This window comes from Python bivittatus, unplaced genomic scaffold (assembly GCF_059951505.1).
Source record: "Python bivittatus isolate LINGU-HERP-01145 unplaced genomic scaffold, Pbiv_v1 ctg000320_np1212, whole genome shotgun sequence".
Classification (NCBI taxonomy): Eukaryota; Metazoa; Chordata; class Lepidosauria; order Squamata; family Pythonidae; genus Python; species Python bivittatus.
The window spans coordinates 2,682,906-2,705,279 of NW_028277052.1; the positions used below are offsets into that span (position 1 = coordinate 2,682,906).

Here is a 22,374-nt window from a genome sequence, read left to right on the forward strand (position 1 = left end):
CAGCCTAACGTTCCTTATTCTGCAATGGGTGCAATGAGGAAAACCAATCTCGGGGAACGGCGGGGGAGATAATTTAGGGATGAATGGACATTCATGCAGAGGAGATTTCAGTCCAGCCTTAGCAGGCAGCTCTTGCCACTACGCGCTACTCCCCCGCCCAGGGGACGTCGTGCACGCACACTTGGCTGTCGCTGCACCAAGCGCAGCAGAAACCCGCGAGCTCGGCCCGCAAGAACAGACGTGGGAAGGAAAGGAACTGCGCCTGCGCAGTGCCCACACTGAAGATGGCGGCTGCCGCCGCATCCCTGCACTGAGCGCCAGGGAGCCCGGCCGCCTGCCCACACCCGGCATGGCAGCCAAGGGGGCCCGGCAGCGGCCTCGTTGGGGCGGCGGGGATTCGGCGGCTCCTGCCCGGCCGCGAGACGAGGGGCCGCCGCCGGCCGCCGAAGAGAACAAAGCCGAGTAGGGGCCGACAGCGGGGAGAGACAGCCTTGTTTCTTCCCTCGCGGCGTTCCGGGCCCTCGGCGGGGGGGGGCTGAACTACAACTCCCATCACCCCTCAGTCAGCACGGCCTTCTGACTGAGGGGTCGTGGTGACTGAGGGGTGATGGGAGTTGTAGTTCAGCCCCCCCTTGGAGGGCCCAGGCGTTGAAAGGGGGCGTTCGGGTACCACTAAGGGAACGAGAGTATTATGGGCTGGCCTGGAAGGGTAAATGGGGAGGGTAGGTGGTGACAGAAAGAGGGACCCCCACTGGGGGGCTGGAGGGGAAATATAAGAAGCGGGCCTGCAGCTCTTTTTAATTCAAACCTAATCGATTGAATTTATATTGAACATTCCTATTGTGGGGCCCTTCGGGGGGGGGGGATCCCTGAAACTTCCAATCGTGGCCTTTTTGTTTTTGTGGTGGTGGGAAAGAGGTCAGCTCTGGGCCCTCTTGGGGGTTCCTGGCTCACCTCAGAGTGTTCGCTTTACATTTTACGTTCTTTTTCTTGTTTTATTTTGCTGGGGAGCTTTTTAAAAAAAAGATGGAGCTGCCGCCCACTTTCCAAAGCCTCTAGTGGGTGGCAGATGCTGGCTTCTCTCCCCTTCCTATAAATCCAAGGAGATTGCAGGGAGATTTTAAGGGTCATTTTTTAAGTGGGATTGTCTTTATAAACAATTAACGGGCCTTCTGCTTCCAAAAAGTGATGTTTAAAAGTAACTCTCCGGCTTAGATCCTCCTCTGGCTAGATGCAGGGTCTTCTCCGTGGCGGCACCCTCATTTGGAAGTCTCTCCCAGGAGACACCCGCCTGTCCTCCGTTCTCTCCTTTCAGAAAGCAATGGACAGCGTGTATGTTCCCCCAGGCACCTCTGAGATTACAACTCCGCCGGGACCAACCCCCTGTTTGATCACCTGCCCTTTGCTTTCCCTCTGTTTAAAATGAAGTTTGCTTTCATTTTGGTTGTTCATTTTGTTTTCATTTTGGTATGCGTTGTTTTGCAACATGGTTGACTTTGCTGCGATAGCCCTATGCCACACTGTGTGTGTTACTGCTCTGGGTGCCTCTGGGAGGAACAGCAGTGTGGAAATGAGGAGGATCAATGGCAGACCGCCTATATTGCACCTCCACTTAGACACAGCACCTCCGTTGCCTCCCTCAGCCCTACACCAGCCATCCCATTCTAATGCCCTCTGGAAGGCGACTACACCTTCCATCACCCCCAGCCATTGTGCTGGCAGAGGGCAATCAGAATTGTAGTCCATCAGCCTGGAAGGCACTGAAGAAGTTCAATTCCCCCACATCTCTTCTTGTCCCTGACCTGTCCTTCTCTAGCTTTAGCTCAGGCACAAACCCACTCACTTTGCCATTTCCCTGGACTCTTCCTGAGATCTGGAAACTTTGTGATTGCTCTCTCTAAAATACCAGGGGGTATTCATGGAGGAACTTTGCTGAGCATCAGAGGTGCTTTGCATTCTGTTTCCTCCAATGGAAAGCCTAATGGTATCCACCTTAGTGGCATAAACAACAGGAAAGGTAACTTAAACTTTTCTCCCATTCACTTTGATAATAACTTTGCAAAAATACTTTAAAAGGTACCTTTAGCCAGGTTCTCCTGCAGGGTGAAAATTTTTTCTTTATAAGTCAGGCTGTTCTTAAACTTTGATCCAGATGGTATTTGATCAATTTAAAACAAGCTCCCAGTAGTGTTTGAGCAATGAATAAATGGGGTTCAGGTCCAAGAGCAGCAGTTTCATCCCATGATTGTCCAGCAGTGACAGTCCTTAAATGCACCAATTTGGCCCTCTGATTCTCTGATCAATCTTTCTGGATGTTCAAAGGGATTCTGTTTTCGAAAGCCAGAATAACTGTCTAAGCAGCATCTTTTTCTTCTGAGCATCCATCTCTACCATTTTTCTCCTTGTCTTCGATCATCCATTTACAGGATTAATAACAATTACTTTGGTTTTCTCTTAGATCATCAGGAACCAAAGCAGGGCATGTCTGGGCTCCTGAAGGATCAACAGCTTTCAAGTGTCTAATCTCAGCCAGATTCTGTGCAGCTCTGCTAAGTAATATCTCTGACTGCGATGAAACATTTAACTACTGGGAACCTGTGAGTATCCTCCTTGCCTGTGGTCTTATTGGCTTGCAGAATGGTGAAGGTTTAACCAAGCCTCTTTAATCACTGCAGGATTTAAAAGTCTTCAGTTGCTCTCAGCTGAACCCTCTGGTCTTGTGGGAAACAAGGTCACAGATCTTGTGGAGATTAGTTTCTTAGAGCAAATCCCCCCATTTCTTTTTGATGACTTTGACAGTTACTGGCTGAGCACTTAGTATTCTTCCTTGTACGCGTACACATGCCATAGAAAGCAAGATGTTGGACATGTCCTGTCGTGCGCTTGTTTCGTAGATGCACTACCTCGTTTATGGCAGAGGCTTCCAGACGTGGGAATATTCTCCTGTTTATGCCATTCGCTCCTATGCGTACCTGTGGCTCCATGCCCTACCAGCCCTGTTCCACGCTAGAATTCTACAAACAAACAAGGTAATGTGCCTATATTGGCTTCATCTTTGCGATGGGGTGGAACAAGAGTCCTACTCTGTTTGCTAAGACTTCGCAAGGGACTTTAGATGTTCCTCCCCCCCCCCTTTTTTTGTCCTCTTCATTTCTAAGCCTGTTTTAAGAGCAGCTCAGGTGTTTTTTATGATATCTTACTTAGGGTACAGAAACAGAGAGGGGTTAAATGAGAGCTATCTCTAGTCTGGTCTTTGGAAGGTACAAACTTGCAGAAGGCTGGTTTTAGTCCAATCCAGTCACATGTTTCATGGGTTCTTTTTTAAACTGTCCCCAATCAGATTGACCCAGACTCAAGAGAGACCCAAAAGCACTGGATCTTGGACAGGTGGATTCTTTATATCTCCCCTTAAGAGTTGGGGTGATGTTTTATTTTGTTAAAACAAACATATAAAATCGATATGCGAGTGCTTCCTATACAGTAAAACCTTGGTTTGCGAGCATAATTTGTTCCGGAAACATGCTTGTAACCCAAAGCACTTGTATATCAAAGCGATCACCCACAATCCCACAGCACGAGAAAGAAGAACCATTGGCTCATTGGTGATCATGTGACATTCAGCATCACATACTACTCGTATTGCAAGACATCGCTCGTTTATCAAGTTGAAATTTATTAGAAATGTTTGCTCGTCTTGCGGAACACTCGCAGAACAAGTTACTTGCAATCCAAGGTTTTACTGTATTCTGTTCTATTGCTATCTCTATACTGTTGCTCTAGCAATTATGACAGTTACTACTACTAAGACATTTACTATATACTATTACTATTCAATATACTATATTACTATTACCTATTACTCTATTACAGTGTTTCTCAACCTTGGTCACTTAAAGATGGCTGGACTTCACCTCCCAGCATGCTGGCTGGGGAATTCTGGGAGTTGAAGTCCAGCCATCTTCAAGTGGCCAAGGTTGAGAAACATTGCTCTATTATCTATTACTCTATATATTATACTCTGTACCAGTGTTTCTCAAGAGTACAGACAAGTACTTGCTGGCTAGGGAATTCTGGGAGTTGAAGTCCAGCCATCTTCAAGTGGCCAAGGTTGAGAAACACTGCTCTATTATCTATTACTAGTATGCATCACTGTTTCTTTCTTAAGCCTGTTCCGTCTTAAATCCCCTCCCTCTGAGATTTCTTCTTCTTTTCCTGTTAATGCCCGGCATATAGAGCTCTTGCATCTTTTTTATGTTGTGCTTCATCTTGCTGGGCCTCTCTCCTCCTTTTCCTCTCTTTTGGACCGTCCACTCCTTCCGAAGGAAAGGCACCTTCTTTCATTTAGCGGCTGCTCTCTGTTTGCTGGTGGCTGCAGAGCTCCGAAACACGCGTCTTCTCCCACCCCTGTGTCAAGGTTGCTGCTTTATTGGCAACTCTGCCATGCTGATGCTGGGGGAGAGCCTCAGATGGGAGGGAAAGAACTCAGAGCAGGGGCCTGCAATTTTGCCAAGCAGCCTGCTCTTCCACCACATGACATACTTACCCGTGTCTAACCAAATCACGATTTAGTCAACCTAACTGGCTTTGTCAGACATACCGCATGGCAAACTGACCACCAGGATCGAGTTAAAAAAAAAAGATCTGGCAGGTTTGTCATTCTGTATATTGTGTGAACACAACCACTGTCTGTTTCTAGAAGTTGTGTAACAGGAATTGTTTTTCCTAGGTCCTCATCTTCTACTTTCTGCGCTGCCTTTTGGCCTTCCTGAGTTGCGTTTGCGAGCTTTATTTTTACAAGTGAGTACAGACAAGTGCCTCCTTGGTTACTGTTGTGCACTGTATTTCTGTTGACCCAGGTGCTGTCGGGGGGGGCGGGCGTTTCTCCATCTGCCATATAACCATTACAGCAAACTACTGTAGCAAAAATATTCAGTTCTAGGTGGTCTCTGAGCTTGATGGGTTTCCTGCAGACATTTCATTACCAGGCTAGGTAACATCATCAGTGTCTGAGGGAGCAGAGTTCATTGGCTGGCAAACAGTTCTATATAAACAGCCAGCAAACACCTCTCCTCCAAGCACTGATGATGTTACCTAGCCTGGTAATGAAACATACCAAGCTCAGAGAACACCCAGAACCCAACAGTTCAACTTTGAGCTACATATATTCTTTGCTGTTGTGACAAAACTCTTGGACATGTTTCAGGATATCCACGTCTCGTCAGCCGCATTGAAGGCCTGAATCCATTAGAGGTCCTAAGAACTGCTGTAGGTTTATGGATTGGTTTATCCAGGTTATTGAATGGTAGGATATCATTAAAAAAAAAAAAGCATTACAATATTAGATGCATGAGGCACACCCACAGCTGCTATCCCATATAATATCATGTCTCTGCTGCTTTGGACCTGATAAATGGCTGACGCCTGGAGGGATTTTAGGAAAGAGCACAGGTGTGAAGGGCTCAAGATAGTAAGTGCTGGTTGAGTTAATTAGTTTTGAAAGGTTCTGAAGTCTGTTACCAGCAGAGGTAGTTTTAGATCATTGGGGTATCTTGCTCACTTTCACTCTGTTCCACTTAGCCTTGGAGTCTTCCATAAGCAGCACCCATGTTTTATCCCTGAGCTACAGATAAAGCTGCTTATACTGAATGCTTGGCCCTGTCTTTTTGGAGGCAGTGAAATCTTAGCTGTGGGAGCCATCATTAACTGTTTTGCACCCTAGCACTGGAGCCGGCTCCAATTCTCTCCTCTGTTCTCTCAGGGCAGTGTGCAAGAAGTTTGGGCTTCACGTGAGCAGACTTATGCTGGCTTTCTTGATACTCAGTACCGGGATGTTCTGCTCAGCGCCTGGTAAGTTAAGAAAGGAGTCAGGGAGGGGCTGGTGTCATTTTGCAGTTTGATAAGTAAGGAAATGTTGATAGGCCCTTGGTTCTGGAGAAAGAGGGAGACGTACAGATGAATCCGAAAGGGATTATAGATGTTGCACCTAATGTTGTAGAAGAGCAACGCTTAAATTCCTTGCCCAGGCAAATGTTTCCTTCCTTCCCATTCTTGTTTCCTATGCCTGGTTTCAGAGATTGAGCTGGCACTACAGAAGTTTTTTGATCTTTCCTTCACCCCAAAGACAGCCAGAAAGTTTGGTGTTCAGTGTTTTGCATTAGGTAGGCTGTGCAGACTCTGAGTATCCCAATTTTGAGTTTCGTTTGAGCAGAAGAGGATTATGGAAACTTTTCACTTTACTTACTATAGTTTCCCACCATTTTTCTTAAGGTGAGCAATTAATCTGGATCCCTCAGGGGTGGCTGTGATAAATTCAGGTCTTGTACTCAGGATAAAAAGAGGAAATTGGTTACAAAATCTTTCTGGTGATGAAGGAGGATCTGCATGGTGGCAGTTAGGAGCCCCTGGAAAGCTTCCAAGGTGTATGCCATTCTTTATTTCAAAATATTCATACTTAAATGCATGTATTTTGCTTGTTTATAAAATGTACATTGCACGTGTTCATTAAAAAAAAACCTTAATTACAAACATTGAATTTTAAAAGTTGCACTTTAAAAAGGAATACTTCAATAACAGCTCTAAACACATACAGTGGTACCTCTACTTACGAATGCCCCTACTTACGAATTTTTCGAGATACGACCAGCTCCGGCCCCAAAAATTTACCTCTACTTACGAACTCGCCTCGACTTACGAACCGGATCCGCGGCCATTTTCCGCCCGTTCCACATGGTCTGCAGCCATTTTTACGCCCATGCCACGTGGTCCACGACCATTTTCCGCCCATTCCACGTGGTCCGTGGCCATTTTCCACCCGTTCCATGTGGTCTGCGACCATTTTCCGCCCGTTCCACGTGGTCCGCGACCATTTTCCGCCCGTTCCACGTGGTCCGCGGCCATTTTTACGCCCGTGCCACGTGGTCCGCGGCCATTTTTACGCCCATGCCACGTGGTCCGCGGCCATTTTTACGCCCATGCCACGTGGTCCGCGGCCATTTTCCGCTCGTTCCACGTGGTCCGCGGCCATTTTTCCGCCTGTTCCACGTGGTCCGCGGCCATTTTTCCGACCCTGACACATGGTCCGCGGCTATTTTTCCACCCCTGACACGTGGTCCGCAGCCATTTTTCTGCCCTGACGCATGGTCAGCGGCCGTTTTTCCGCCCCTGACGCGTGGTTCACGGACGCCGGAACGGATTAACGGTAATTACATTGAACCTTATGGGAAAATTTACTTCGACTTGCGACCAACTCGATTTGCGATCAGAGTCACAGAACGGATTAAGTTGGTAAGTAGAGGTACCACTGTATTAAAACCCCTTTTAAACCTCTAAGACAGTGTTTCTCAACCTTGGCAGCTTGAAGATGTGTGGACTTCAACTCCCAGAATTCCCCAGCCAGCAAGGCTGACTGGGGAATTCTGGGAGTTGAAGTCCACACAGCTTCAAGTTGCCAAGGTTGAGAAACACTGCTCTAGGAAGACAGGACAGGAATTACATCCTGACAGAAACAAATTACTATTATCAAATATAAGTTGCTTGTTGTGTAACTCCACGTAGAATTTCAAAGTAATTTCTGTAAAATTAAGCAGAACAACACAGACCAGTATTATCTATTCTTACTGCCGCTGATTTTCTGCAGTCTCAGGAGGAAAAAGATTCACTCCTAATTCTCGCAGCCCATTCTTTTCATGCCCTAATCGGTGCACTGAGTAAAATCCCTCTTTTTGGTTGCCTGTTCTTGGAATGCCCCAGGCTCCATCCTGAGATGGCCGTATCCTGTTGTGGCAGATGTGCAGGTGGTCACCCCTGGTTTCTGGATGCTGACCTCTGTTTGGCCTCTTCTGCTTTTCAGCCTTCCTCCCCAGCAGCTTCTGCATGTATTGCACTACCGTAGCCATGACAGGGTGGTACATGGACAGAATGTCTTTGGCAGTGCTGGGCGTGGCCGCAGGCGCCATCGTGGGTTGGCCTTTCAGCGCAGCGCTTGGGTAAGTGGGAGCCAGAAGGAGGGGTGCTGGAAGCGTTCAGGGTGGCCGGCAGTGAACAGCAGTCTCCAGAGGGTCATTTGGGAACTGGGTTTGGAGATTTCCCAAGCACCATCCATCTGTGTTTATCCTTGCCTAAGCAGAGAGGTCAACGTTTGGTTGAGGAGCAGGGAAAACCACCTCAAGGCATTTGCTTAAAACAGGGGCAGCCTGGCCAGAGACAGTTGGCTTGGCACCTGTTCGGCTCCTGGCTCCTCACCTCCATTTTTTTTCATTTTATAACAATTTAATGGAAACTCAGCCGGCCTCCCGTATCATCTTTGTTTAGAACAATGCTTCTTGGTCCCCTGGAGACCTGAGAGGTATTCTTGGACATTAAACATGGAGGGCTTGGTTTAACAGTCTGTTCACTTCCTAGGGCAAATGGCAGAGAATCTGGGGGGTGGAGAACTTCTGGGGAGGGCGGGAGAAGGACAAGGAGCAGCCACTCGGATGATGTGCCTTCTGGTGAAATGGATGTCTGTGGCCAAGCACGCCTGTTGTGGCAGGCCTTCCATGAGAAGGCTGTGACCTGCTCTTAAGCTTCAGAGTGCCGACTGAGCTAAACAATTTCCCGCCCGTTCACTAATGCCTCCCCCCCCCGTCCTCCTTTGGGCAGACTTCCCATTGCCTTTGACTTGCTGGTCCTGAAAAGACGGTGGAAGAGTTTCCTGCAGTGGTCGTTGGTGGCTCTGCTGGTGTTTCTGGTGAGTCTTCAAAGTTGCGGTGGAGCGGCAGGTGTGGGGCGAGAAGGAAAGAGGGCCCGGTCCTTTCCAAAGGGGGCTCCTTACGATGTGCCCTTCCCCCCCTTTGCGGGCTCCTCCTCCTCTGCTCTTTCCTCCCCAGGCATGGAAGCCGTGCCTGAAATTCCCAGAGGTTCTCCACGGGTTTCTCAGCAGACAGAAGATTCTTTCTGTTGGCTTCTCTCACTGAAAACTTAGCAGGAGCGAAAGAAAGTTCAAGAGGATGGAAATTGGGGAAGGAATTTGTTGAGTGCCCCAGAAGAGCAGAGCAAACTTGGTGTTGGAGCATGAAAGATGGGAAGGATTGGGAAGGAGAACTTCAGAGGAGCGGGCACTGTAGGCCAGGGAATTTCCTAGCTTCAGGCATTTTAGTACCATCTCCGATGACCCTGCGGTACCGAGAAGGGCATGAATGAAAGCCATACCCTCATCTTTTGAACAGACTGGCCATTCCTTTGCCTGCAAGCTTCTAGTCAAAGCTAGGATGTCAGTCCTTCGAGGTAGTCCGGACAAGAAGCACACCCAGAAGTACTAGCTCCAACTTTATTCTAAGGTTCCATTGACAGAATCTTGCGAGTCTGAAAGTCCATCTCTCCCCTCTCGACTTTACAGTCCAAGAAACTAGAGAGGTCCTTTCTGAGATGTTTGCCACACCCCCGTTCCTTCCACGGACTCCACTGCCACTTGTCTGACCGTTGTCCAGTCTGTGGCTCTCTGTCTTGTCTCCCAAGGTCATTCCCACAGACCATTACATCAGAGCAGAATCTCCCATCAAGCTGAATGAAGGGGCTGCTCCTGAACGTGGTGCCGCCCTGTGGAGTTCCCTCCCCCAAAACAAGGGTCGTAATGCTGTAATCTAGGGCATGCCTAGCAGACCCCTGGATCTGGCCAGCAGCATAAGGGCTGGCTGGGGAATTCTGGGAGTTGAAGTCCACACATCTTCAAGTTCCCCAGGTTGAGAAACACTGTTCTAAACTGTGGTTTGTTTTTCAATGAAGGTGCCCCTGGTGGCCATTGACAGCTACCACTATGGAAAGCTGGTGATAGCGCCTCTCAACATCATCCTGTATAATGTCTTCACCCCACACGGACCAGACCTTTATGGTGAGTCCACCTGCAGGGCACATGGAAACGTTCTGGGCTGGTGGGGGACTGGTCATACAGTCGTTTTTTTCCTTCTCCCTCCCCAGTCACTAGGCTCTGACACCAGGCTTCATTTCAGAGATGCTGTGGTGGAAGTCTCCTGGAAGGAGCACAACTCTCAGCAATGCTGGGGATGCTCCATTTATTTTCTGGAGGTCAAAGAGCCATATTGGGGGTGGGGGGGGCTCCTGGGCCTTCTTTGGGGATAAATTGGGTCAGCCGAACAAGGTGGTTGTAGTCCCAGAGCAGTGATGGGGAACCTTTTGGGCATGTCAAAAATTTGGAAAATGCCTAACTTGACTCTGCTGGTGTGTCACCCTCCCCGAACAAACCCATTCTTTACATATTCATTTATTTTTAAAAAGTACAGTCCAATCCTGCGTGGTGCTACGTATTAGATAAAGAAATGTCAAATCATCACAAAAATGAAATACGAGTAAAACAAACTCAGTTTCTTTGGTAACTCAGACAGGGAGAATAGTTTTTGGGTGTTGGTGAACGCTGGTGTGTCACCCAAAACGTCACCTTTGATACGTGAGTCATAGGTTCGCCACCAGTGCCCTAGAGGAAGCTCGTTTCAGATTTGTTGAGCCGTTCTTGACTTCCACAGCCAGGACCCTGAATTCCCAGACAGCTGGCATCTTGATGCCGCCTCTCCGAACTTTTGCCCTGTCCCAGCAGACGATGTATCACAGGCGTGCTTTCTCCTTTCATTGTTCTAGCCTCCCATCCCTTCCTCCAGGCCCTCTGTGGGAGTCTCCCAGGATTCTGCCCACGAGCTAGGCAGGTTCTGGAGGGGGACCATCTGGGAATCTCGTTCTGGAGGAAGAAAAGCAAGCCATTGAGGGAAGCCGCCCCCAAGATCCACCCAGAGCCTTCTGCCTGAAAGGGGGCTGGCATCCTCTCCATGGCTGCTCTCCCAGGCACTCTGCAGCTGAACGAAACCCCCTCCTCTACTCGCCATTCATTCATTCCTTTGTAGAACTTATAAGGCTGCCTGTCTCACGTAGTGATCCCAGGCGGCTCACCACAGCCGACAGAACCACAAGGCAAAGACAGAACAGACCCTTCCCGCCAGACACTAGACCACCCATCCTGTGGGCCCCCTGACTCAGTCTCCATCCTAGCTCAGTGCTTGGGGGAAGAGCGAGGTCTTCCCGGCTGTCTGGAAGGCTAAAAGGGTTAAGAGCCCTCTAATCTCAGGCGGGAGGCTCGCCCAAAGAGCTGGGGCAGCTGCACGGAAGCCACGCCCCCAAGGTCCCATCAGATGACAGCATTTAAAGGAGGTCTGCAGCATCTGTACGCAGGGTGGATTAGCCTCTTTGGCCCCCACCCCCCAAATTCCCAGCCTTTGGCTGAGGGAGGGGCAGGAAAGCAAAGCAGAAGCCGAGTAGGGAGACCGGGCATTTCCGTGACATGTCCAGAAGCTCCGTGCCAGAGGAATGAGGGCTCATTCATGCTGGGTGGCTAGGCGATAATCGATGGTGAAGGAGCTGGGCATAGCCCCATGTCTGAGCGTCCCTCAGGAGGCCCAGAACTTGGCCTCTGCATCGCCTGAGCCCAGAAGCTCCCCTTGAGAAGCCTCTGCGCAGGGAGCCGCGTGGCGGTGCTCCGTCTGGCCCAAGAGGGCTGCTGAGGATCCCAGGGACACCTCCATCCTGCTCAGGTGTAAAGGCTTAGAGGCAGTGCAGCAGGCCTCCCCCCCCAGGTGGGAGGGGGGAACACACGCCCTGTTCAAAGGTGTGCTTGTCTCTCTCGGAGCAGCGTTTCCTGCTGTTTCCTGGGGCTGCCGAGACCAACCCAAGAACTTCCCCCTTGTCTTCCTCCTTGGGGAGGGGGAAAGTAGAATGGGGCAAGATTTGCAATGGGGGGGTGTCTGTGGCAGGAACTCAAGTGCTGGTTTTCCTGGGCTTTTTATAGCTCCGTGTGCTCAATGCCACATTCCCTCCCCCCCAAGCAACTATTATAAGTCCTTGAACACTCAGCGCCTCTGCCAAGCATTCTAAATTGGGAGAATTGGAAGGAGGAATTTGGGGTTTGCTCTGGGAGGGGGCTCAGTAAAGGATGCTCGCCCTTCCTGTTCTGGGTTGAGGTTCTTCCTACTTACATGATGAATTGACGCCAGGAGGATTCGTGGTATATTAATATGAAGGTTAAAAAGTATAATTTTGGTACTCATAATGTAATAATAGCAATAGTAATAACATTCTGGGTCCATCGAGGCCAGCACTGGGCCACCCTCGTCTGCATTTAGGAGCTAGGCAGGGATGGGTTTCGTTAATACTTGGATGGAACACCACTAGGAAATCTAATCTCTTAAGCTAGACCAGAAAGTTAACAAAATCCAATGGAAACCACTTCTGTATTGTGGCCAAAGAAACTGTATATTTGGTTCCATGAAGCCACCAGCTCAATGGAGAGGGGACTTGGCCTGGTTTAGTATGAATTCTTGGGAGATCTTGTGGTAGTTCCTTTCTCACTTCTCTGAGTTTACCAATAAATGAATATTTGGTAGGGTGCTGCATTCAATTTCAGCTCCTTTCCAAGTCTTGATTTAGATTAGAATGTTTAGATCAGTGTTTCTCAACCATGACGACTTTAAGATGGGTGGACTCCAACTCCCAGAATTCCCTAGCCAGCAGGGTGGCTGGGGAATTCTGGGAGTTGAAGTCCACCCATCTTAAAGTCGTCAAGGTTGAGAAACACTGATTTAGATATAATTAACACTTAGAAAGGCACATTAGGTATCAAGATTAAAATTTTTACTCATGTACATATTTGCCTGTATACCCTGCATTTTCTCTGGAACCTCAACATGGCATCCTGGAAGCACATTTTGCGTCCCTACTCTTAACAGTGCACTGGCTCTTACAAGGTCATGTCTAATCCTCACTGCCGTTAGTTACAGCGAGAGGGAGCCCCCCGCTTCAGAAGCGTTATATCTTGGAAAGTGAGATGCTGAGGAATGGCTGTAGAAGAGGCCTGTGATCTTCAGGGAGGCATCTTGCCAGGGCCTGTGGAGACCAGGATGCTCACTAGAGAAAGCTTGAACTGGGTCCTGCAGAATGGCCCCCGTGGTCTTGAAAGGCATGAGGAATTCTTGGTGCCCAAACTGTGGATGTCTCAGCTTTGCATCTGCCTCAGAAGCAGCCGCTGCTCCTTTCCTTGAAGAGATGTCCCAGCTCCTGGCCGAGACGGATCCTCCAGCAAGCGTCTCACCTCTTTCTCCTTCACCTCCTGCAGGGACAGAGCCCTGGTCCTTCTACTTTGTAAACGGCTTCTTGAACTTCAACATGGCCTTCATCCTGGCGCTGCTGGCCTTGCCGTTGACCTCCCTGATGGAAAGCCTCTTGCAGAAGTTTCGTGGTGAGCATCGCAGGCAGGGGGGACTTTTCCCGAGAGTCCCTGGCCAGACCCAGCCCAGGATCTGTAGCGGCCTCCAAAGGTGAAACATCTTGAGCTTGAAGGGGCTGCTCTGGCCATTGGGTGAGCCTTCCAAGCACGAAAGAATTTTTTCAACTTTCTGGTTTGGGAAAGAGGCCGTCCTGTCTGTTCCAAAGGCATTTTGAGCTTGAGGCCATTTCGAGGGGTCGGAACAGCCCGTTTCAAACCCAGAGCAGCTGTTTCGAAGTTGAGGTCTTTTGTGCTCTTCTGATCGGCCATGTTGGGGAACACATTGGTATGGATGAATGGGGGATGTGTGGAAGGAAGCACGGGGTCTCTGCTCGGCATTTTCTGGCAGGCTATCAGCACAGGGACTCCCTGTAATCAGTCACAGCCTCACTGGTCGAGCTGTCTCAAGTAATTCTGAGTCCTTCTGAACAGCTCAAGAGGAACAAGGTCCAAACTAGGTTGATAGAAATCCCAGCAACCAGGGACCATTAGAAGGTCTCCCAGAGGGGGGCCAGTTGCCCACATTTGACAGAGGGTGTCCGGTCCAAGGAAGGATAGATCCTGCTTCCACAGAGGTCCACTAGAGTGCACCAGCTCTCCACGGGTGGCAGAAGGCATGTGCAGGGGAAAGACTCGGGCCTCCTGCCAGCCAGGCCAGCGCCGGAAGGAGAGGCCAAGGGGCTGGTTCCCCCTCTCGTTCTTCCCTTCACCAGCTTCTCTTGCCTGTCAGCAGCGCGCTTTGCTCCCGCCGGTCATGAAACGCTTACGCCATCTGCTTTCTTTCCCACCACAAGTGTTTCCTTTTCAGGAGCATTCCATTTTTCGACACCCCCCCCAGCTTTGCAAATTGGAGTAACTGGGATTATTTTTAAATAAATGATTTCCTGCTGCATCGGCCAGGCGAGGCGGGGTGCTTTCCTTTCTTTTAAGGGAGAGGACGTGCCTCCTCGCGATGGAGGTTCAGAAAGGCCCATCCCTGCACAAACCATTCGTTTACTAGGCTGAAGACTCTCCTCTTCAGAGGAAAAGGTTCGCCAAGTCTGGCAGGTAGCCAGCCTTCTAAAGATGCCCCCCTTGCTTCTCCTCCCGCTCGGCCTCTTTCTTTCTGGGACTGAGCCCGTGTTCTCTTCCGGTCTGTTCTTCTTCCAGTCCAAAACCTGGGTCGCCCGTACTGGCTGACGCTTTCTCCCATGTACCTCTGGATCCTGATTTTCTTCAGCCAGCCCCACAAAGAGGAGAGGTTTCTTTATCCCATCTACCCCCTGATTTGTCTCTGCGGAGCGGTGGGGCTCTCGGCCCTCCAGGTGCGTTGGGGGGAGACACCCTGGTGGGGCAGCGCGCAAGAGGGGAGGGGCGAAGGGTTTCTCTCCGGGCAGGCCTTACTCTCCAGCCGAGAGCTTGAGCTGTCTGCGCCTCCCCACCCCTCGGCTCCAAGGCACCAGTGCTTGGCATGAGAATTTTGAAGCCCCACGGGGGCAGAAGCAGCTTTGCCCAACCTTTTAGGAAATGGCAAGGAGATCCGACTCTTCTGCCCGACTCTTTGGCCTAATCAGCACGTGTGTCTGGTTTTCAGGATGGGTATTCATTCATTGATATAAAGACAACAGCAGTTTTGCATCCCCTTTCGTTAATTGCAATGCACTTAAAGCTTCGATCACGCAGTTGTGTCTGCCCTCTTGACCATGTCCCGTGGACCCCCGATCCCAAAAGTAGGCATGGGTGGCCAACTGGAAACTTAAGAGACTTTCCTCCCCTCTTACCACGCGAGAGGGTGGCATCATTCCTGCTGTCTTTATCAGCCCTGGATTGGCCCCTTGAGGCTTCTGGCCTCTGACATCTTCGTTTGGACTTTTGCTTATCCTGACTCTTTCCTGAATGCAAATGGCACTCATGTTTTTTCCCCCCTCCAGAAATGTTACCACTTTATATTCCAACGGTATCGTCTGGAGCATTACACCGTCTCTTCCAACTGGCTGGCGCTGGGCACAGTCCTTGTCTTTGGCCTCCTCTCCTTCTCCCGTTCGGTGGCTTTATTCAGAGGTTCGTTTTGGCAAGGCAAGGAGGGTGTCCGTTTGTTAACCACAGAGCAGTTAGCCAATAAATGCTTCGTAGGGACTCTGTCCTCTTCCCCGTTCCCCACTCCTTTATCCCCTGCAGCGATCTGCCAGGTCACAACCAGACTCCTGGGGAGAGGCATCTCGAGGGCTTATGCACTGATAAATCATCCAATTGTGATGATTGACTAGGAGTTTGTCTAACATGGCTTTCTAAACCTTGACTCCCAACTTGCTGGCCGGGGGGATTCTGGAAGTTGAGGTTTACCCATCTTCAAACTGCCAGGGTTGAGAAACACTGCCCTGTATGTTTTGGGGAGCGGGGGGAGGCCTAACCTGATCCTCCAATACGTCTAAGCAACATTGTGTCCATAATTTGGGGGGCTTATCATAGGTGAGGGCAGTGTTTTTCAACCTTGGCACTTGAAGATGGGGGGACTTCAACTCCCAGAATTCCCTAGCCAACATACTTGACCAGTGGTCCCAGCATGCTGGCTGTGGAATTCTGGGAGTTGGAGTCCATCCATCTTCAAGCTGCCAAGACCCTGGGTTAGGGCCACACAGCCTGGTCTTCCCCAGATGTTGTGGCAGTACTTCCCCAAACTCCCCAGCTAGCCTGGGGCCATTTGGGAATTCCGGGACTTGCTGCCTCAGCACATCTGGCTGGAGAAGCTGTTTGGGGGAGACACCATCTGGATTTCGAAGGGTTGCCAGTTAGGGCATCCAGTCAGCCTAAGTGCTAGTGGCTGGCTTTTCTCAAGCCTTTTCCCATTTCACGCCTTTTTTTCCTGCCCAGGTTACCACGGGCCTCTGGACCTGTATCCAGAGTTCCACAGAATTGCCACTGATCCCACAATCCACACCGTGCCCGAAGGGAGGCCAGTCCACGTCTGTGTCGGGAAGGAGTGGCACCGCTTCCCCAGCAGCTTCCTCCTCCCGGAGAAGTAAGTTCCTGGTCAAACTAGGAGCAGGGTTCCTGCCTGGGGGCACACGGGGCACCCCTCGCGCCAGCAGTAAGGGGACCCTGCCGGTGCCATGAAGCCAGGGGAGGCAGAAGGCCTCAGTGAAAGAGGAGCCAACGCCTGGAAAAGGGCTCGCTTTTTGCAGGACTTCGCCCCCTTTTTTTAAAACCGTGATTTGCCTCTATCACTCATCAACACCAGGCAGAGTTTTAGTTGCGCTGTTGCTGGCTCCTTCTTGATGATTCTGCCCATACACTCAGACGCCGTTTCTGGAGAAAAGCTTGCGGGGCTGGGCAGTGTGCCTTCCTGACAACGGGGCTTTCTCCCATCAGTTCTCCCAGGAATGCAGCTCTTCTCCTTCTCCTTCCCTTCCCCCTTGAATGATTTATGATTTACTTCCTTCAAAGTATTTGTCAGCTGATCATCAGGGTAAAAACCCCTCAGAGGAGTTGGTAACAGTGCTTTTAAAAAGTCACAAACTAAAAGCCATCAGGAAGACATCGGTTGGTGGAAAGGGAGAGGCAAGCATAAAAAGATGCATTTCTGAAAAAGAGCAAAAGTGGGGAGGGCTGGGACCCACGTTCTACGTAGGGGAGGTCATTCTCCAGTCCAGGAGTCACCTTGATTCCTTGCTGCTGCCAGAAGCAAGCTAGATGTGCCTTCCTAGAGCCTCCTACTTCTCCGTATAGGGCTCCCTCCTCTGGGAGAACATGTGGGGCTGGAGCACCTTGGGTGCAGCTTGGCAGCCCCACTTTGCCCATTTGCACCACATTGCAAGGGTCCCCCTGTGCTGCCCACCAACCATCAAGCCCATTGTCTGTCTTCATCTTGTGCTTGCTCACAAAAAGCCCAGGAGCGTCATGTAAAAACATATCCACCTTCTCCCCGCAGTTGGCAGCTTCAGTTCATTGCCTCCGAATTCAGGGGCCAGTTACCAAAACCATTTGCCAAGGGGCCAGCGGCCACCCGCATCATTCCCACCGACATGAACGACCAGAACAAAGAAGAACCTTCCAGATATGTAAGTGGGAGAGCCTTCTTTGAGTCTACGCCGGTCTCATGCAGCGCCACGTTGCTCTGCCCCTCTGCAAAGGCAGAGCAAAATCTTGCAGTTTGACTAACGGCCTCCGTCTCTCCCTGTCTATTGAGAGCAGGGGCCGGGAGGCTACAGTGAATCTGGACCCCTGAACGTTTCTTTCTGCACACAATGAGGACTGGTTCCTCGATGCTCAGTTTATCGTGCAGATTGAACTTCTGTAACTTTTTTTTTCTTATTAATCTCCCAAATCACACCCTTTGAAAATAGGGGATTTGTTGCTCAATATTTGGGGGGAACTGGGGGATGCCTGCAGCCCCCACCTTGCTTAAGAGGGTCCGGGGCAGCAGCCAGCCCAAAGTTGAGAAGTCCTCACATCTCCGCCACACGCCCTTTTCTCCTGCAGTTCGACATTTCCAAATGCCATTACCTGGTGGATCTCGATAGCCCCGACGAAGCACCCCGAGAGCCCAGGTATGCGGCCAACAAGGAGGAGTGGATCACTATCGCTTACAAGCCCTTCTTGGATAGTTCAAGGTAAGCTCAGGAAATCCTGCACCTCCTCATGAGGGGGACCGCCTTGGATGCCGGTCATTTCGGCTTGGGTGGCTGGGTTGGCGTCCCACCAGACTAGTTGCCATCTTTGAGGCAAGAAGGGCTAGTCTCCCTCAAAAGATCAGGCTGCAGGGCATCAGCAGTGACTTCTCTCTCCCCCCACCCGCCCTGCCAAGCGAGTTTCTTGGGGCATGAAGTTCACCCCACCCCCTCCCTCCTCAACTTGCGTGCCGTCTTTGGTCATCTCCCCCCCCACCACTTGCCAGGGGTGACGGAGGAGCTGCAAGCTAGCTGTTGGGGGTCCTGGAAAAAATGAGCAGATGTGAGAGGCGTCTCAAGCAGAGGAGGACGAGGATGGCTTTGAGCGGGCCCTGCTGCCTCTCCACTCCCAGCCGGATGGGGGTGGTGGCAGCATTCCTCCCCGGGGCTCAGCCACAGCGTCTGGGTTCCCCACGCATTGTAGAGCGAGACACCGAAGGGCGGGTGTTGGAGGATGGCGTCTTTTCTACAAAAGAAAGCGTAATTGCTTGATGAGTGGGTGGATGGGAAGCAGGCAGGGTGAGAATTTCCCCAAGGGGAGAGCCGTGGGAGAGGCGTTACAGGCTGCCACTTCAGAGGACGGGAACAGCCAGTCAAATCCCCCACAGGGGAAGCTGTAGCAAGGCAGCTCTTCGCATCGCCGGTTGCTCTGCAGGTGCCAATGGCGTTTATCAGCTGGTGCCTGTCCTTTGAAGCCCCATTTAAAGACGCTGTGAACAAGTCCAGCTGGAACACGTGTGACAGGCATGCAACGCAAGGAACACGTTCCAGGTGCTTGGGCGTGCTTGCGGTCACCTCGTTCTCCTGGTGCTGCCCCTGAGGAGGTCCCCAGTGCTCTAATTCAGGAAGATATCTAAACCAGGACCGTGGGAGATGGCGCTCCACACAGGCTCCGATGGACGTCCTCCTTGTTTTGTACGTCTTGGTGGGGAGAGAGACAGACGGCGTCTGAATTAGGCTCCTAACCACGAACCAAGTCCCCAAGACCCCTTTCCTCGCTTTCTGCCCCTGGGAGTTGATGGGAGGCCCTCCCGCGATTAGCCTGCAGCAGAGCAAGCCGGGCTTCCTCTCGTGGGGGTCCTGCTTCGGCAGAGAGGGAAAGACAGCACAGGCGGAAATCGCCCCCCCGCCCAGGCCCTGGAAGCGGCTGCTGTTGATCCGAAGTCTGAGCGAAAGAGAGTGAGAACGGAGCTCTCCTGGCTGCAGGCTGCTTTCAGGGGCTGGAGTTTGGCCGAGGTGGGAGTGTCCCTGGCTGGCCCCAAGCCAGGCCAACTTTGCTGCAAGTGGCCGGCTGGCTGGCTGGCTACATTTGGAAACGCCCCACCCGCAAGGCCAGGCCCCTGCTAAACAGGCTAGCCCAAAGGTCCTGCAGGCCTTGTTCAAGCCGAAGGCCAGGCTGGCTGCCGCCGCTGCCCAGATGGCCAACACGGGTCAAGAGTTTCCCACTTAATATGAAGCGTGTCAGGGCAGTGAGAAACCCACCTTGCGTGGGGTTCTGAGCTTTCCATTTCTGCTGTGGCCCCCCTCCTCCCAACTCCACAGTGTGGCGGTCCTTTGTCCTTCTCACTAGGGCTGCTCTGTTCCTTCTCTGGGAAACGGGATTGCTCCGCCAGCTGGATTCCTGTTTGCTGAACCAGGAGCCTCTGGGACGCCCGAGTCCCTTGCGGACGTCAGCAAGAGCCGCGGCAACTCTCACTTGGCTCCGATAAATGGTGCTGCTAATTGAATTAGAGAACACTCAGAGCCATCGGCTAATTATGGTGCCCGGTGGCAGCTTAGCCTGGGCCCACTGGCTCCGCGTTGGCTGAGCGCTCTGATTCTGCGGCAGGCAGGACTGGGGCTGTGGAGCACGGGCCTGCGTTCTCACGTGCCGCTGCCCCCCCAATTTTCTCCCCCCACAGTCCTTCCAGGGCAAAGGCTCAACAGCCTCCTCCATCTGAAGCCTTGGCCGAGCCGCTTGGCCCACACTTGGCAAACCCCTGAAGGCCATCTCACCTTCCGGCCAAAGTGGACCTGCCTGATTTGCCTGTCATCTTGATAAGGGCTGTGTGGCTTCGCCTTGGTGTGGTGGGACGAGGGATGCCTTCCGAAGAGTAGGGTGAGGTGTGCGCTAGAATGAGTCCCCAGGGCAGAGCCAGAGCAAAAAGATTTGATGGAATTAAGTTTCAGTTGCACTGAAATATGGCTCATATGATTTCTCCCCAGCGATTGAATTATCTTCCCTGTCCTATTAAACTGCCATTTGGAGGCAACCTTTTGGAGGCACCTTAAGGGGTCACATCCAGGCTTCCGAGGAAGCGTAAGCATTGTTTTTAAAGCCGTCTTGTCTTCTTCTAGGTCTTCCAGGATGTTTCGAGCTTTCTACATTCCTTTCCTCTCCGACCAACACACGAAATATATGAACTACACTATACTAAAGCCTCGGCGGGCGAAACTTGGCCGGAAGAAATTGGGGGGCTAAAGGCTTTCAGAGCCAGAGCCCACGGCTTCCTCTTCAGGTGTCTTGAGCCTCTCCCCAGTTTTGCAAGTCTGGCCTAAGAGGGCCTGGAAGAAGAAGAACAAAAACCTGCTGTGTGTGTGGTGGTTTCCCCTTTTTTGGCTGGCTGTTCTGCAAGACGCGGAGGAGATCTGAGGGTCCCTTTTCAGAAACGCCTCCAGGACAATATCAACACGGTGCTCTTCATTCTGGTTAAGGAAGCCACAGGAGAAGACCGAATTCCTGGCTGCAGGGCAGGGCTGTGCTGTGCGGTGCTCTGTGCTGTGGGGTTTGGGCCATTTCCAACCCCCCCCCAAAAAACCCTGCCTATCTGCCCTGGAGCAAATGCCTTTGGTTGCTGTTTTGAGAGGCCTTGCCAGGTCACAGCAAGAGCGCCTGCAGGAAGGAACAAGGCCCCTGATGTGTCTTTGGTTGCGGGAGGAGGGGGGGTCCTTGGCTCAGCCTAAGCAGAAATAATTTGCACTTTCAAAAATTGTGTTATCATGCAATTCAGGAAATGTGATTTGTGTGACGTCCCTTTTTCAAAAGCGCCACCGTCTTTCTTGTCAGCCACCGCCAAAAGACACCTTTTTAGAATGTTCCTTTTGACTCTTCGCTGGGTTCTAGTTCGTCATGAAACTTCAGGCTTGATTGTGTTTCTGGATTTGCAGAGGGATGAGAAAGAGGCATCCACTGATTGTCCCCCACTGTTGGCTGTGAAATACCGTGGTTTCATTCCATCCGTACCCTATCACGAGTCTGTAACTTTAGTGTTGATTAAAAAGAAAATTGGCCTTGGCCATCCCCTATGTGGCTTTTTACCTAGAAGGAGGAAAACAAGGCTGCGGCTCTCTTGTTTTCTCCCCTGCCCCCGTTTAACAGACGCTCCCTTGCGGAGTTATGCGCAGACCCAACAGCAGGCAAAAGCTGTTGACATTGTGCAAGAAATGGAACAACGGCACTTTATTTCACAATGGGAAAATGAAGGGCTGCTCGCAAGGCACCGGGAGGAACAGAAGGTGAAGCTGGGCCCCCCAAGAGCTGGGAGGAAGGAGTTGCACGTCCGCCTAAAATTGTGCTGCCTTGTTTAAAACTTGCAAATAAGTTCCCTCGAGTGCAGAGGTATGCAAGCTGAGGTCTCACGTTGCCCCCAAGGCTTTGAGTGAATTGCTACCTAATTGTAATCATTAATGTGGCAGAGGGGGACACTGTTAAATCACAATTGGACATAGCCTATGAATATAGTCTCATAACGCAGTTGAGCATTATGGATACGGCTGTTGTTGAAGGGGTTTGGGGCAATAACCACCTCACTGTTAAGGTTCACCTGAAATTTCTAAAGGTTTTTTCTTCTCCTTCCCCCTTAAAAGGATTTGACCATTTCATGGTCAGTTTTGTAATTCTAAGGGCCTCTGTACTCTCCAATCCTTTTTTCTAATTTAACCCCATGTGTTTGTTGCCCAGGGTAAGACCCCCTTGGAAGCAGCGGGAAGAACGTGTGTGACCCTTGAGCATCCACTTGCTAATCTCAGCTGGCCTAAAGGACAGCAAATGTGAATTTTGCACATGACTAGCTGGGGTGAGGAGACACGTATCTGGGAAACAGAGGGGGCAAAGGGAGAATTTGCAAATGTTTTCACGGGACAGAAAGTTAACAGTTGCACTCTGGTGAGTTGCCCATTTGGCAAGCGGCTGATGGAGGTGGATCAGCCCTTCCCCAGCGCCAAGGCAGTTGGCTTTTCATTCTTAGTTGCTACCAGTCACAAGCACTTTTTCCCATGTGCAGCGGGGCAGCATACGCAAGTCTTCTAACAGGCAAGCCGTTTTCGTCAGTCAGAAGTTGGAGCCTGCCAACGGATTTGCTGTTGGACCTACCCGATCAACTTGGTTCAAGCTGTGAGAACATGGAACGTGCTCCTGCAATACCGGGGCAAGCAGAGAGGTTTTAAGGC

General features: G+C 51.0%; 1 protein-coding gene across 1 annotated transcript; it reads left to right on the forward strand.

Moving 5' to 3' along the window:
- Positions 1-270: 270 nt before the first annotated feature.
- ALG9 (ALG9 alpha-1,2-mannosyltransferase) lies at positions 271-21,222 on the forward strand. Its single transcript, XM_088138954.1, has 15 exons — positions 271-462; positions 2,459-2,597; positions 2,895-3,029; positions 4,727-4,797; positions 5,759-5,847; positions 7,850-7,985; positions 8,641-8,728; positions 9,763-9,868; positions 13,151-13,273; positions 14,450-14,604; positions 15,211-15,340; positions 16,151-16,298; positions 17,208-17,337; positions 17,759-17,889; positions 20,284-21,222. The coding sequence occupies exons 1-15, from the start codon at positions 350-352 to the stop codon at positions 20,405-20,407; spliced, it is 1,818 nt and encodes a 605-aa protein (XP_087995080.1). The 5' UTR covers positions 271-349; the 3' UTR covers positions 20,408-21,222.
- Positions 21,223-22,374: the final 1,152 nt, after the last annotated feature.